The sequence below is a fragment of the Nanorana parkeri genome, unplaced genomic scaffold (genome assembly GCF_000935625.1).
Source record: "Nanorana parkeri isolate BGI_ZX_2015 unplaced genomic scaffold, ASM93562v1 scaffold1274, whole genome shotgun sequence".
In the NCBI taxonomy this organism is placed as follows: Eukaryota; Metazoa; Chordata; class Amphibia; order Anura; family Dicroglossidae; genus Nanorana; species Nanorana parkeri.
In genome coordinates, this window is record NW_017307542.1 from 367,095 (window position 1) to 381,453 (window position 14,359).

At 40.2% G+C, this 14,359-nt stretch overlaps 1 protein-coding gene across 1 annotated transcript in view; it reads right to left on the reverse strand.

Annotated features, from left to right (window-relative positions):
• Positions 1 to 13,982, reverse strand: part of FANCB (Fanconi anemia complementation group B) — a 22,998-nt gene extending 9,016 nt beyond the window's left edge. The window contains exons 1-6 of the mRNA XM_018569014.1: positions 13,013 to 13,982; positions 9,603 to 9,758; positions 5,715 to 5,801; positions 5,089 to 5,217; positions 3,947 to 4,110; positions 1,903 to 2,351 (exon numbers count right to left, since the gene is read on the reverse strand). Coding sequence (XP_018424516.1) covers positions 1,903 to 2,351; positions 3,947 to 4,110; positions 5,089 to 5,217; positions 5,715 to 5,801; positions 9,603 to 9,758; positions 13,013 to 13,942 — 1,915 coding nt within the window. The 5' untranslated portion in view covers positions 13,943 to 13,982. The remainder of the gene's footprint in view (positions 1 to 1,902; positions 2,352 to 3,946; positions 4,111 to 5,088; positions 5,218 to 5,714; positions 5,802 to 9,602; positions 9,759 to 13,012) is intronic.
• Positions 13,983 to 14,359: the final 377 nt, after the last annotated feature.

The window sequence follows — 14,359 nt, forward strand, 5'->3', positions numbered from 1 at the left end:
TTACTGGGAAATGATTTCAGAGGAATTAGATGTCACATGTCTTCACAGGTTTCATGGTAGTAAGGCTAGACAATGAAATCGGATAATGGAAAACACATTATATCAATCTCACTGTTCATTTATCAACTCCCCCCCATTATGAACAAAAGAATGTAATAGATCATTGTCACCAGAAAACAAATAGGAGGACCTGGAATTTTTTTCAACCATTTTTTATAGTATGAACAGACACCAGAGACTGAGTTTCATTTACATAAAAGGTTGCAGATTTGGAAATGCAAACAGAAGTTGATGCTACAAAGGTGCAAGCAAAATCATGCTAATTTCTTTATAACATATTTGTAATTCCTCGCAACAGTTTTTCTATATATCCGCCTTGAGTTTAGCATTTCTTTAACCCCTTCGTGACTGACGACGTACAGTGTACGTCGCCAGCATCGGGGCTGTTTAAACAGACTCCCGGCGACTTTTGCCGCCGGGACTCTGTTTAAACTTGTAGAGCCGACTGTCGGCTTTACAACAGAAGCGATCCTGGCGACTTACCTGTCGCCAGATCGCTTCTGCGTCCCGAAGAAGGGGCCGCCCCCCCCGCCGTACTTCCCGGGCTCCGTTGCCCCTCCTACGGGCCCGGGACATACGTCATTTTCAGGCCTAAAATGTGGAATATAACATGGGTGCAAAAATGGGAAAAAGGGCCTCAGTCATGAAGGGGTTAAAGGTCATAATGTACAGCTTTGGATGAGACTGGGACACAGAGGGGCAAATTCATAGACAGATTATTCCAAAGGCAGTATAAGAAGCAGCCTAGGGCCTACTGCACATCCAGGAGGCCCATCTACAACTATATTGATCCTGCAGTAAACTCTGGGTGTAGTGCACTTGCTCTGCATGTATGGCTGAGCTGAAGTGCAGAAGGAGTTCAACCGAACTGCCGGAGCTTCAGCCGAAGCTCCGGCAGCTCACTCGCTGCTGTTTGCCCCATTCTCATAGGGGCAGAACGGCAGTAAGTGAATAGGCAGCAAGCAGAATAGAAAACATGTAAATAAATGAAAACAAGTTTACAAAGTATTTAAAAAGATGAAAAAGAATTTAAGAAAAGAATAAAAATATTTTAAAGAAAAAATAATTTAAAAAATTATGCACGCCGACCCGACCCCACACAACAAACTAGTGTCAAATTTGACAGATGCTGGCAAAAGATAAACAACTGGGCGGAGCTAGCGGTGACATCACCGCCCATCTATTTCCTATTGGCCGACACCTGCCAGAGTCTTCTAGCATGTCCCGGGCAATAAATAACAAATGGGCAGAGCTGGCCGTGATGTCACGGCCAGCTCCACCCATTTGTTATTGTTTCATGACAGATCAGCGTCCCCAGGTCATTTGGGGACGCTGATCTGTTGAGCTGAGCCAAAGCATATAGGTTCGGCTCAGCTGCCTTCAGCTGCTGTACGGGCTATTGTGAATAGCCCGTACAGCAGCCTTTCGGTTCAGACTGAACTGAAGGGCACAGGCGGACGAAGCGAGCCAAAGGATCAGCTGAAGCTACAGTTGGATCCTTCAGGTCTGTAGTGAATAACCCTCTTAGTGTTTCTGTTATTATATCCACCTTCATCTTCATCCAATATTATAATTTTACATAGAAATAGTGCTTAGCACAGTTTTTCTTTAAGAATGATGATTGTTTAAAGTATGAAACACTGTAAACAAATGTATACTATAACATGGTGTACTTTTCGTTTATTATTCAATAGTTTTTGTTCAGAGGAGTTCACTGGCTGAAAATGTAAAAGTTTTTAGCACTCATAATACAAACTTGTGAATAATAATAAAAGGAAAGCCTTTGTGTTTTGTCTGCATTGAATAATTCAGTGAAGGTTCTCTGGAATCTTATAAATTTACCTTGACAGTGTTCAAATACATTTATTGTATGTTTTCCTTTTAAAACATCTTCAAGGCTTAAAGGAATTCTCCCACATGGCAAGCTCAGCCTCTCACTTCTAAGTAAACAGTCAGGTTGATTTTTCCTTCTGGCATGCAGCAGCAAGGCACAACTAGTGTTATTAAGTGCCAACACTGACGACAGCTCGGTGACAGCAGTAACTGTGTGCTCCAAATCGTTTTGATAGGACGGAGGGCCGGGTCTCTGTGAGCAATTCTCTGTAAGAGTATCTTTGCTATTGTAGTCGAGCCTTTGTTTCTTTGCTATGGGTTCTGTGTGGTGCAGAGTACTGGAATCTGGGGAACAACTGATGGCCAATTTTAGCACATTAGTCTGACACTTGGTAACTGGGGAGGGTAAAGCTATTTCTTGATCCATTATAAGAGATAAGCCAATGTCATTCAGTGATCTGTGAAAAGCAACAAACAGTGCTGTAAAAAACACATCGTACAGTACAGATAACACTAAAAAGTTAGCAAGATTCACTTAAAGTCTCCAGAAACTATTCCTGCTTGTACATAAACTGGACTAGAAAATAAATGTTTTATTTAGTACTGCTGGGTAGAATCGTAAAAGCTGCAAGAAAATAAAATGATTGATTTTCACACTGTTGTCAGTCAGTATTTTCTAATCAGCATGCCGATGGAAAAAGAACTGAAAACTGATGGACAACAGGGACATTTTCCGTTCTTCTAGTTCTTACAAAGAAGATGCTATATACTTGACTGACCTCCTTCATGTAAACAGAGTTAATGTAGGTTTATGTAAGCTTTGGGGTCAAACCCCACAGTCTGCAAGTTGACCCTGATGTGGTTTAAAAAGTGGTTTAAAAAAAAAGTGGTTTATTGGTTCAATGAGGACTGTGACTCCCTGTGGCAAGGAATGCACGTAGCACAAATTGTACAACAGACTTTGCTAAAGTATTTACATATTCTGAACAAGCAGTGGAAGCTCTTTAAAAAAAAATTCACCTCTGTAACTATAGACATTGGAAATAAATTAATCTTCGATGTTCAGTGCAAAGGCCCTCTTAGCTCTTTTCCTATTACTTTCTATTACAATTACACTCTAAACAAAACCAATATTTTAGTGTATGATAGATGCTGGAGATTTGCATACATGCCTTTGCCATTGCATTGGGTCCTGCTCTTTTTTTAATTTATTTATTTATATTAATTATGGAAAATGGAACAGGAGAAGTGGGGGACACCCCAAGGTGGGTGGAAATAACCAGAGATCTAAGGTAGACAAGAGCAGAACTAAGAATTAGTGCAGAGGGATGTCACCACTGGAGACAACTAGTATCCAGGAGTAACTGAAACATCTTGGGGTGAAAAAACAGGATGTTTGACCATAAAAAAAAAAAAGTTTCTTGGGGTTCTTTAGGGGGCACAGGGTCAGAAGGATCCTGAAACAAATGGGTTATGCCTACAAGAGATTGAACAATGGCAAACAATACCTGTATGCTGGGTACACACTATCATATTTTTGCATTAAAAAAAGATGACAGGTTCCTCCATCCATGCTAACAGCATGGATGAACAAATCTTCCACTGTTCGGATGTTGATTTTCCAGCATGTCCCTTTGGAAAAGTCAACCTCATGATTGACTTCTTTTAAGGGCATAGGGCCAACCACAGAATGAATTTCAGCATGTAATCGAGATTACCAAAGGCAGACAACCCTGGCTCCCTCCATAGTTTAACTAGAGTAAGTGTATCCTTCCAAGAACAGAAAGTGTGTTATTTACAGGATTACTAGGTGTAATTAAAGGACAAAACGTCTGAAAAAACAAACCTAATACAGCAATCTCATCTTAGGTCTGGTAAGTTGCAATATATTAAACTCGTATTTTTCGGTTAAGATACCTTTCTATGTCTGGTTCAATTTAAAATAATCTAGCCTTCTAATTAGAAATATTCAAACAATGCAAAGAAAATCAATAATTAGGAACAAATTAATAATAATTAAAAAAAGAGGCATCAAAACTTTGACATTACTTACAAGTGGGCAGATTCTTTCATTTTTACACCAACCACCAGAAAGTCATCAACCACCCGATGCCAAACTTTCTCAACCACGTTTTCTAGATCTACAGAAGAAGATTGGTCTGCTGCAGAAGGGTAATCGCAGTTTTCTGAATCATCCCACAGTGAAACCAAATTTTCCTTAAAGGAGAAGGCACAGTATAAGATTATCTGTGTAGGTTTAAACTAACTTTGGATTTCTCCCAAAAATGAACAGAAATATAGGCCTAGTTGTCATATCTGAGGTTCCTATTTTGGAAAAATATGCTCATGATCTTTAAAGGCAATGCTAAAATTCAGATGCATAAAACTACAGTTCCTCAACCAGCTCCATATTCTGAAACACAGTCCTGTTGGAGATAAATTGTTATGAATTTAAAACAGGAGGTGGAATCCAAATAGAAATCCTCTCCCCATAAAAGAGCCTTATACTTCAGCTATGAGTTGCAGCATAACTAATTCCCCTGCTCAAAAGAACAATTGCATATTATCATGGATCCCAACACCTGAGAACCACTAGATATAACCTAATGCAATTTACATTACAGCCTCCCATGCCATATAAACTATGCATGCACCTGCTGCTTTTTAGGCTGCCATACTTTTAGTGGTTAACTAATTGAACTGCTCAGCATGCACATGTTATGTCAGTTCCTATTAATGTAGACATCCTATCCGTGCCCGCCCATTCCCCCATCGAAAGCCCTTTGTCTACACTAAGTCAGTGGGCAGGCTACTGATTGCAAGGCATCAGCATTGTCTTGGTAGGAAGTAATCGATGTATGCTTGTGGTAGGGGTAGAGAATAGATGGCAGAGTTCTGTAATTTAGTAGGTGAGAACTTGCTGACAACGCTATTTGAGATTTTTGTGCAGCATTGTTAGCCAACATCCAAAAGTTGGGACCTTACTGGATTTCTGGCAGGATTACCAGGTATTTTTCTGTACTTGCAGCATTTTTAAAAGGGTTAGAACATGTGCATGTATTACAGAAATGTACTGCATATGTTTTGTTTTGGTTTATTTGCACAGACATACACTTTAAAGGCAATTCTTGTTTAAAATAGTTTAGACATTCAAATAGATCATTAAAGTTAAGTGGATGGTAATTGTTAATTTACCTCTTCTGCAGAGTGTACAGTTGTCTCTTTGCCCAGGGACATGCTTATTAATGCCTCACATGATGACTGGAGCACTCTGTCCTGTACCTGAAGGTGGTTTTCCATCTCCTCAAGTGATAGTAAGCTGGCCTATAAGAACAGCAGTTTGAAAACATTATAGGAAGGCACAATGTTGAAATTCACAGAGCCCCATAACTGCAAAACTGTATATACCATACACCAGCCTAAGCTTTGCTCCATCACAGTAAACGAAGGACAGTACATATTATCTGCAGAACATATTGCTCAAACAGACTATACAAAAAGAAAAGGGTAAAGAGAAAGCAAATCTATATAAAAAGACAGTCCAGAAAGTCTAACTGTATAACAGTTCTTCCTATAACATATCTGCTGTGCATGCTTTACTTCTTTCCTCTCTGTTTTTCGTTTTACTGGTTTCTATGGCTTATTTGTGCACATGTAGAGTCTCTGTAAAGGTTGTTGGAATTATAACAGAAGAACAACAGTGTAGGAAAGAAAGAAACACTTTTAAGTACCAGAGCATACAAATAAGTTGAATATATGGAACAAGGTGTGCTTACACTAGTTTCTACATTTTAAAATCAAACATGTACTTATGATCTAACCTGTAACCTTGCTTCAAGAGTCTGTACCATAAGAAAATGACTTTGAGGATATTGATTTTCAGTGATTTTCTCATCTGTGCTATCACCCTGAAATGATAAAAAAAAAAAAATTACACACACTTACACACACATGTCATGTCCCCTAGATAAACAATTCATTGTGTATTGTACTGTAATTCCAATATTAGCACTGTTTTCAGCACAGGCACTGGGTAATTTTGAGACCAATGCCGGCACAAGTTAATCTTGTTGCAATGGGAGGGTGAAGCTCCATAGCCAATAGTGCGATAGGAGGAGGCCGGTCAGCCAGTATCTTTTCACACTAATTCTTTCCAGGCCCCCCTCCCATAAACCAAGAACATGTGACAGATTAAGGCCTAGCAAGCCCACTTAAAGGAGAACTATGAGGTGAGTAAATTACACTCATCCCCATAGTTAGAGCCGACGTGTGACATTGAAACTGTCACGTCGGCTCTATTGATCGGGAAGTGAGCAAAAACACACTGCTGCTCCGTTCCCTTCCCGATCATTTCCCTGCAGAGAGCCGTGACTGTCAGTCACCGCTCCTCAGAGGCGGGCATAGCTGGCTCTGCTTTTACAAAGGCAGAGCCAGCTGTCAATCAGCCAGCTGGGTGGATCTCAACAGTATTGTCGGGATCCGTCCCGGCTGCGGCACTCTCAACATACAGCAGGCAATAGCTCATTATATGCTGAGTTTTGGATCACAGGAGGACACAGTATATGTCGTCCTGTGACCCTGAGGAGAACTATGGGCAAAAAAGGTTACCCCATAGTTCTCCTTTAAAAGATAACTAACCTGTCCCTACAAAAAGAACACACAGAGCGTCAGATTTAAATTGCTACTAAGGGTGGCCCAACCAATTATTAGGTTTAGGGGGCAAACACTTTTTCACACAGGGCCATTTGGGTTTGGATTTTGTTTTCCCTTAATAATAAAAACCTTCCTTTAAAAACTGCATGTTGTGTTTACTTGTGTTATCTTTGACTACTATTTAAATGTGTTTGATGATCTGAAACATTAAAGTGTGACAAACGTGCAAAACAATGAAAAATCAGGAAGGGGGCCAACACTTTTTCACACAACTGTAAATATGGTGGTAAAAAAAAACACCTATTAGTGTGAATGGAATAGACCTTGAATCATTTTGAATGATAGCCCTTATAAGATTGCTATTCTCTGTTGGCCATGATCTTTCCTCTACTCCAACAGCAAGATGATAAAAAATCTAAATACTTTATACAGAATTTTCCTTTCATGCTTTTAACAATCATTAACAGAGACAAACAATAAATATGATACTGGTACCTTTGATCACTACTTTTCTTTTTTCCACTAACCTATGACTATAACACTTTCGTTTCTTCTTACAGAGGTCTTTGAATTTCACTTTATTCAATATTTACCGTGGCTGTCGAACGAAATGCTTGCTTTACCACACATGTTGTAACTGTACCCATTATCTGCATATTCTTCGCATTGTTTCCGTGTTTGTCTTTCACACTACACTAGATACATGACAGTAATGGCACAGGTAAAAGTTACTGCAAGGGATAATGCATACTGCAGGGACCAGCTACACTATCTACAGAACATTGTGCAATATACCCTGCCCACAGGCAAATCTGTTAAATCGAGTGGAGACAATGAAATGTGATATTGTGCTAAACCAAACTAATGTCCTATAGAAAGGAAGTGGCATCTTAAAGTGGAACCTCGCCCTCCCCACCCACTCTCACTCCTAACCGTTCCTCTCTAACAATCCGATATTTATTATTCCTTTTTTAATTACTTTTTTCTGGGAAACCTCTTTGCACTTACTGCATTCTCACCTAGGCAAGATTGACATATGTGTTGCCCATAGCCTCTCATGATATCCACTTCATACAACCCAGGAGGTCTTGGGGTACTCTACAGTGCATGTGCCACAGAGCGTCATCAGGGGGCTGGCTGTCTCTTCCTCGTTCCTGTAGCCGGCCCAATTACGGCGCACCGCGGTGCATGTGTGTCATCAGTGAATGGTGGCAAGAACCCTGAAGAGATAGCTGGTCCCCCAAAGCATGTCAAATCAGAAGATGGTGACTTATGAATGGCGGTGCAGCAGCAGAACCCTACAGAACACTGCTGGATCATTGGGCCTACGAGTATCTCAGCATAACTCAGAAAAAAAAGAAGGGGGGAGAAGGGGAGTGAAGTTCCTCTATAAAAAGAATACCTATCAAAAAAAATATAGAATGCAAGAGGCAATTTGTTCAATCTAAGAGCCAGCAAGAATCTTGTCTTTTCTAATCACAGTGCATTTCAGCAAGTTATCTTTAACTCTGTGGCCAGCCTCAGGACATGTGCCACTCTTCTCAGGATCCCAGAATGAAGAAGGAAGTACACACTACCTAGCTCTTGATAGGCCATGCAAGTTATAATAAAAGCCCTCCCCCCCTTACCATATGGATATAAATGTCAGTTCCTATATCCTGTAAGAATTCAAAGTTTATCCAATGGAATATACATCCTAACAACACATTGTGTGAACTAAGAGTGTACAAGTGCACAAAATGACCGATATAGTCACTGATAAAAGATAGTAATATAGTGGGTTGAAGCTCAGTAAGGGCCTGTTCACACCTGTGCATTGCGGAAATTGCACATCAAGGTCGCACAATGCAATGCGTAGCATAGCTATTAATTTTAAATAGCAATCCCAGCTAACACAACACACTACAGTGCACGTGCATTACAACGCACCATAGTGCACACATGTGAATGATCTGTACGTTGTGGCACATTGCATTAAGAAAATTGTGGCATGCAGCCAGAGGCCATCCTCAGTGAAAACCGCATATTAAAAATCATCATTAGAAACAGAGATATCAGCAGTTAAAATGAGGTGCAAATTAGAAAGAACTAGAAGGTTCTGCCAATTGGCAGCATATATGGGCCACTATGAAATCCTGCTCACATAATGTCTGTGAAGGTTCTCATTCATCCAGGTCACGGTATAAATGTAAAAAATAAGTCAAGGCAACTGGACTTGCTGTATTTTTTTTGAAGACGTGTCACTGGTCAATTCACTGAGGAGTGCTCAGAATTGTATGTCGGTGAAACAAAACAGCAGCTACACCAGCGCATGGCACAGCATAGAAGAGCCAAACCCTCTGGTCAGGTTTTGGCAGTGTACCTACATTATAGGAAAAAGGTCACTCCTTTGAAGACAGTCAATTACGCATCCTAGACAGGGAGGAGGACTGGTTTAAAAGAGGTGGAAAGAGGCCATTTATGTAAAAATGGAGAAGCCAAGCTTGAATAGAGGTGGGGGGAGACATCTATTGTCTGCCACATACAATGCTGTTTTAACACCTCTCTCTGGGCAGGTTAATAACACCTCCTAACTCCAATTATGCAAATGCAATCAACATTGGTTGCGAATTAACAGATGATGTGGATTGGAGCAACATTCACCATATTTATTCCCAGATAATTTTTTGTACAAGTCATTCTGAATTGAGGAAGCTGGTCGGATGTCCAGTGAAACGTCTTCAAGAAAAATACAGCAAGTCCAGTTGCCTTGACTTATTGTTTACATTTATATCTGCTCACATAATGTTTTAGCGACCAAAACGAATGAAGGTTCTAATGTGATTGTGTATGGTATCTGTTAATCTTTCTCTAAAAGAGCCTCACAATGTAGCAAAAATTTGATAGGAAAAACCTTCCCCACTTTATCCAAAATGTAAACATTTTGGCTGGACATAAACTTTAATATTTCAGAGAGTTATAACCCCTTAAAAAGAAGCCGTTTTATATTATTAAAAAATATGCACAGCATTACAGAGAAACAGATTTAAAACCAAAAGCCGTAGCTTTTTACTTACTGGATAGTCAATTTCAGCACAGTCTGTCAGCCTAAACGCTTGTTGGCCAGCAGGAAATCTTGGATCATCTTCAAATAGCAGTAGAATCTGATCAGATCCACTGCCAACAAAATCGTCTACCAACGTTCTTACAACGTGCTGCCATGTTGCAGTCGCCTGTAAATGAAACATATGCAGTTTTTCCTTTCTGTTTGAATGGTTTGTCTGCGCATTTCAAAAACTGCCACACAGAAAAAAAAAATAAAAAAAAAACTGCGGAATGAATAAGTTAACTTTCAAACAGTAAAAATTGTTGCTTAATTAGATCACCAAATATTTGCTTTTTCAAACCTGCTCTTAATAAGGGACAGTAGCAATCAGACTGGTTCCTGTTAACGCATCTTCTTTCTTCCATGTTTTTTAGAGGCGAGTGCTGTGTCTTGGAATTAACAACATTACATTACAACAACAGCTCATTCGGGTGTGTGAATTGTATATAGTATAGGTTAAGCCGTTACACCAGCTATGGCAGACTACTAAATAGATGGAGGGGGTCGCACTTCACAGTACTGCCATTTCTGCACGTAATTGTAATGTCGACTGACATTTCAAACATTCTGAAAATGTAGGTGCCCTACTTATATCCCTTGGCTGATGTATTGGAAGCAGTGGAGCAGTACACCTAAGCAGATGGATAACACATCATACATAGCTTTGAGTTAAAGCAAGATATGCGTGGGAAGTATGTGGGCTGCCATTATGGACTTCCTTCTGAAAATACAAGTTGATTGACTGTCTGCTGATCCAATAGCTTCAATATCTTTACCTGGAAAGTCATCTAAAAAAGGAGTTCTGACTTTACTCTGATTTCACTGGCTGTCATTTTTCAGGCGGCCTCACAATTTATCTCGGTACAGCAGGAGTCAGAAGACTCAACACTTCCATGCCTTAGTGTTGTGGAGCACATTAAAAGAATGTGGAAACTGATTGGCAGTCAAGGAGGTTTTCTCTACAATTTGAATGAGTTTTTGACAGAGCAGGGAGACATTAGAAATAGTTTTTACTACTGAGGGAAGATTTCTTCATACTTCCTGTCTTGAATTCATCTGAGACACAAAGTGAAGGAAAATGTCCCCAACAGGGACAAGCGACATAGGGGTTCATTTATAAAAGTTCCTACGAAAGGCTATACTCCAGGGAGATGGGTTTGCATGGTACTAGTGCCCCTAGATGGTACTAACGAGTACAGTATATACTCATCAGCGTCATCTAGAGAAGCTAGTGCCATGTAAACATCATTCACCAGGCTGTGCACCGGGGGAACGTCCATAAATGAACCCAATAGCAATCATAACACTAGATTTGGGAAGGGTTGAAGCCTTCCCAACTCCTGCATGTGAATTTCTGAAATTCCAATTCCTGCGTGTGAATAATTTCACAGAAGTTATTACGAATGGGCACTGGAAATATATATATGTTCCCCTGTTAAAGTAAAAATAAACTTTCTGGGGCTTTCATTTTGCAAAAATTAAAGAAATGCATAATTAATATAATATAAACATTGTTTTGCATTTCTTTAATATTTGCATTCAAGCCTGGAAAGCATTGCAATTGTGATCACTCGATCACAGCTGCAAAGCTCAGACTTCTGCACATTCTCTTCCAGGCAGAGCTCATACGGAGGTACAGCATTTCAGTTAGGAGAGATGGAGAAGGACGGCTGGACTTCAAACTGCATTACATCACCTCATACAGCGTCCAGCCGTCCTCGCTCTGGTTAAATGCGGAAGAGCTGCCCATATTCCCGCATCTACCTAGAGCAAGGATGGCTGGACGCTGTATGAGGTGATTTAATGCAGTTTGAAGTTCAGCTGTCCTTCCCCCATCTCTCCTACCTGAAACGCCGTACCTCCGTATGAGCTCTGCCTGGGAGAGAATGTGCAGAAGCTTGAGCTTTGCAGCTGTAATCGAGTGATCACAATTTCAATGCTTTCCAGGTTTGAATGAAAAATATTATTGAAATGCATATTTTTTTCTATATTATTAATAGGGCTGCGGAAATTAACGATTAATTACGCGATTAATCGTTAATATTTTTGATCGATTAAAATGATTTTGATCAATGACGAAAACACTCACCACTCCGCCGGCTTCTGGGTCTTCCGGGAGTCCCGTCGGACTCCTCCCTCCCCCAAGTGGCTCCGTCGGCTAACGAAGGGAAGGGGGGAGAAGTCCGGTGGCGTCGATGTCCGTGACGTCACCGGACTCCTCCCCCCTTCCCTTCGTTAGCCAACGAAGCCACTTGGGCCGGTGTTCTATCGATAGTCCCAACTTATCGAGTTCTGGGACCGCCTGACTTCCGGTTTCCTTAGAACTACGAGGTTTGGCTAAGAAAGTTCTTCTGCACGAGCGCCATCTGCGGCATTGCCCTATATACATATACCACAGCAATAAAGTACTAAAATGAACTAGGATCACAGTAATCCAGCACATTATTTATCTCAGGTGCCCCACTCAATATGGCCGCCGCTTGAGTGGGGCAACTCAGATTAATAACGTGCTGGATTAGTGTGATCCTAGTTCATTTTATTACTTCATTGCTGTGCTGTATGTGTATAGACCAATGTAGTTGGATCTGTATGTGTGTTATAATTAATCGAAATTAATCGATAAATTTTTTTTATATGAATCGAACTCGAAATTTTTTATCAGTAACAGTCCTAATTATTAATTATGCATTTAATTTTTGCAAAAGGTGAACTTTAACTCTGATTTGCATAATGAACAGTAAATATTTACCGTATTTTTCGCTCCATAAGACGCACTTTTTTCCTCCCAAAAGGAGCTAATCCCGACGCCCGAGACATGCAGTTTCGGGCGCCGGGTGAGTAGTAGGAGCCACTGCTCGTTTAATACAAGTGATCTAATGAGATCACTCGTATTAAAGCCGAGCGGCGGCGATCGAGTTCAGCAGTAGGAGCCACTGCTCGTTTAATACGAGTGATCTAATGCGATCACTCGTATTAAAACCGAGCAGCGGCGACGATCGAGATCACCACTTTCTTCGTCTGCTCTGTGTGATCACTGAGACCGTGGCGCTGTAATCACAGCGCCACCTGTCTCAGCGGTCACTAACTGCAGCTTCTGTCACAGCTTCTGTCATAGAAGCTGTGACAGAAGCTAGTCTGTCGAGTGCTCCATAAGGCACGCTGGACCTATGGTCCGGTGCGTCTTATGGACCGCAAAATACGGTAAATAAAAGTGCTTTTACTTTTGACACATCTATAAATCACCCAGAGACCTTACAGGCAAGAGTTTTAGAAGGACAGTTTTACATTTTCCTTTTATTGAGCATACCCTGTATAAGGAAAGGAGACAAAGGAAGTCTGGAGATGCATCTAAAAAATATCTATATAATTATAAATAATTACCTGCAACTCATCTTTCCGTATCGCACAAACATCCCCAGAAGCAAAGGACAAAATACATAACACATCTGCTTGGCTTGTATATGCAACTTGTAACATTGACAGATTTTCATTTGGAATCTGCCAGACCCGTTTAGGAATTCCATTTTCAAACCAGATCAACTGCTTGCGGCTGGCCCCTAAAGAAGACGTTTCATATGTATGATTCTCACACCGCATAGTACAGACTTCAAGACAGCAGAGCACACTTGTATATGCATGTGGAACAAGGCAAGATCCTGACATGACCGTCTGCTTTTCAAAGTTGTACAAAACAAACTCACTTCCATGAAGAGTTCTGTCAGGATGAGAAGTTCGTGGTACGTTTCCTCCTTCCCCTCTCATATTTGTTGCTCCCAAAGCGTAAGTACCATCTTCAACAGTTCCAGCCCAGTGTATTGCAGAAATATTAACTGGAGCTGTTAAAATTTCTGACGTCAAAGATGAAATATAAAAGATTTTTTCATTTTGTCTCCAAAGAACAGTTGGGCCGTCAATCAAATGTAGGTCTTCTATAGATTCAGTGTCTACTTTGAACTTAAGACACAGTTCAACCTCATTTGAATTGTGTACTAGCAGCAAAAACAGCCTTGATGGACCACTTCGCTTTCTTTTCCGTGTCTTTAGCAAAATGCAAGGTAATTTTATACCAGTTCTTACATCTGTGACACATTGAGAGCATACAAAAACAGATGAAGATTTAAGGGTTTGGATGCTGTGCTGTCCAAAAGATGTTTCGATAAATGTTCCCGAGTCTGCATGAAATCTTCTTCTTGAAAATTGTAAAACATGTTGCTCATCAGCATTGGAAGTACCTTTTATTTGTGAAATCTGAAAGATAATGATTTCCCCATTGTAGGCCAACATGTGTTCAGGATGTTTAAGTGTTTCCATTGATCAAATACTCAGAATTTACATCTGGAGAAGTTGGCAATAATCTGAAAGAAAAAGGTTAATTCTAAATCTGTATTTTGCTGTTTATATTTGGTGCACGTTAAAATAGTATTTTGTAAACAAATTTGTATTGCATATACACTATAGTTCTCCAAATTTGCATGTAAGCCAAGCTAATCAGCAAAAGTGTAAATGAGGGAGATTGGGACAAACAATATAAAAGTGCCCAAACTATCAATTATGTTTTCGATTAATCAGATAAAAAAATGAAATAAATACAATCCCGAATTTAAAATAAAATATACAAATGCAGTGTTACAAACATTAAGTTTACTTCACAATAAATCTGCATGCACAGTTTTGCAAACTCACTGCACTGGAACGCCTGGCATTGCAGTATCACGCATTCCAGTGCGG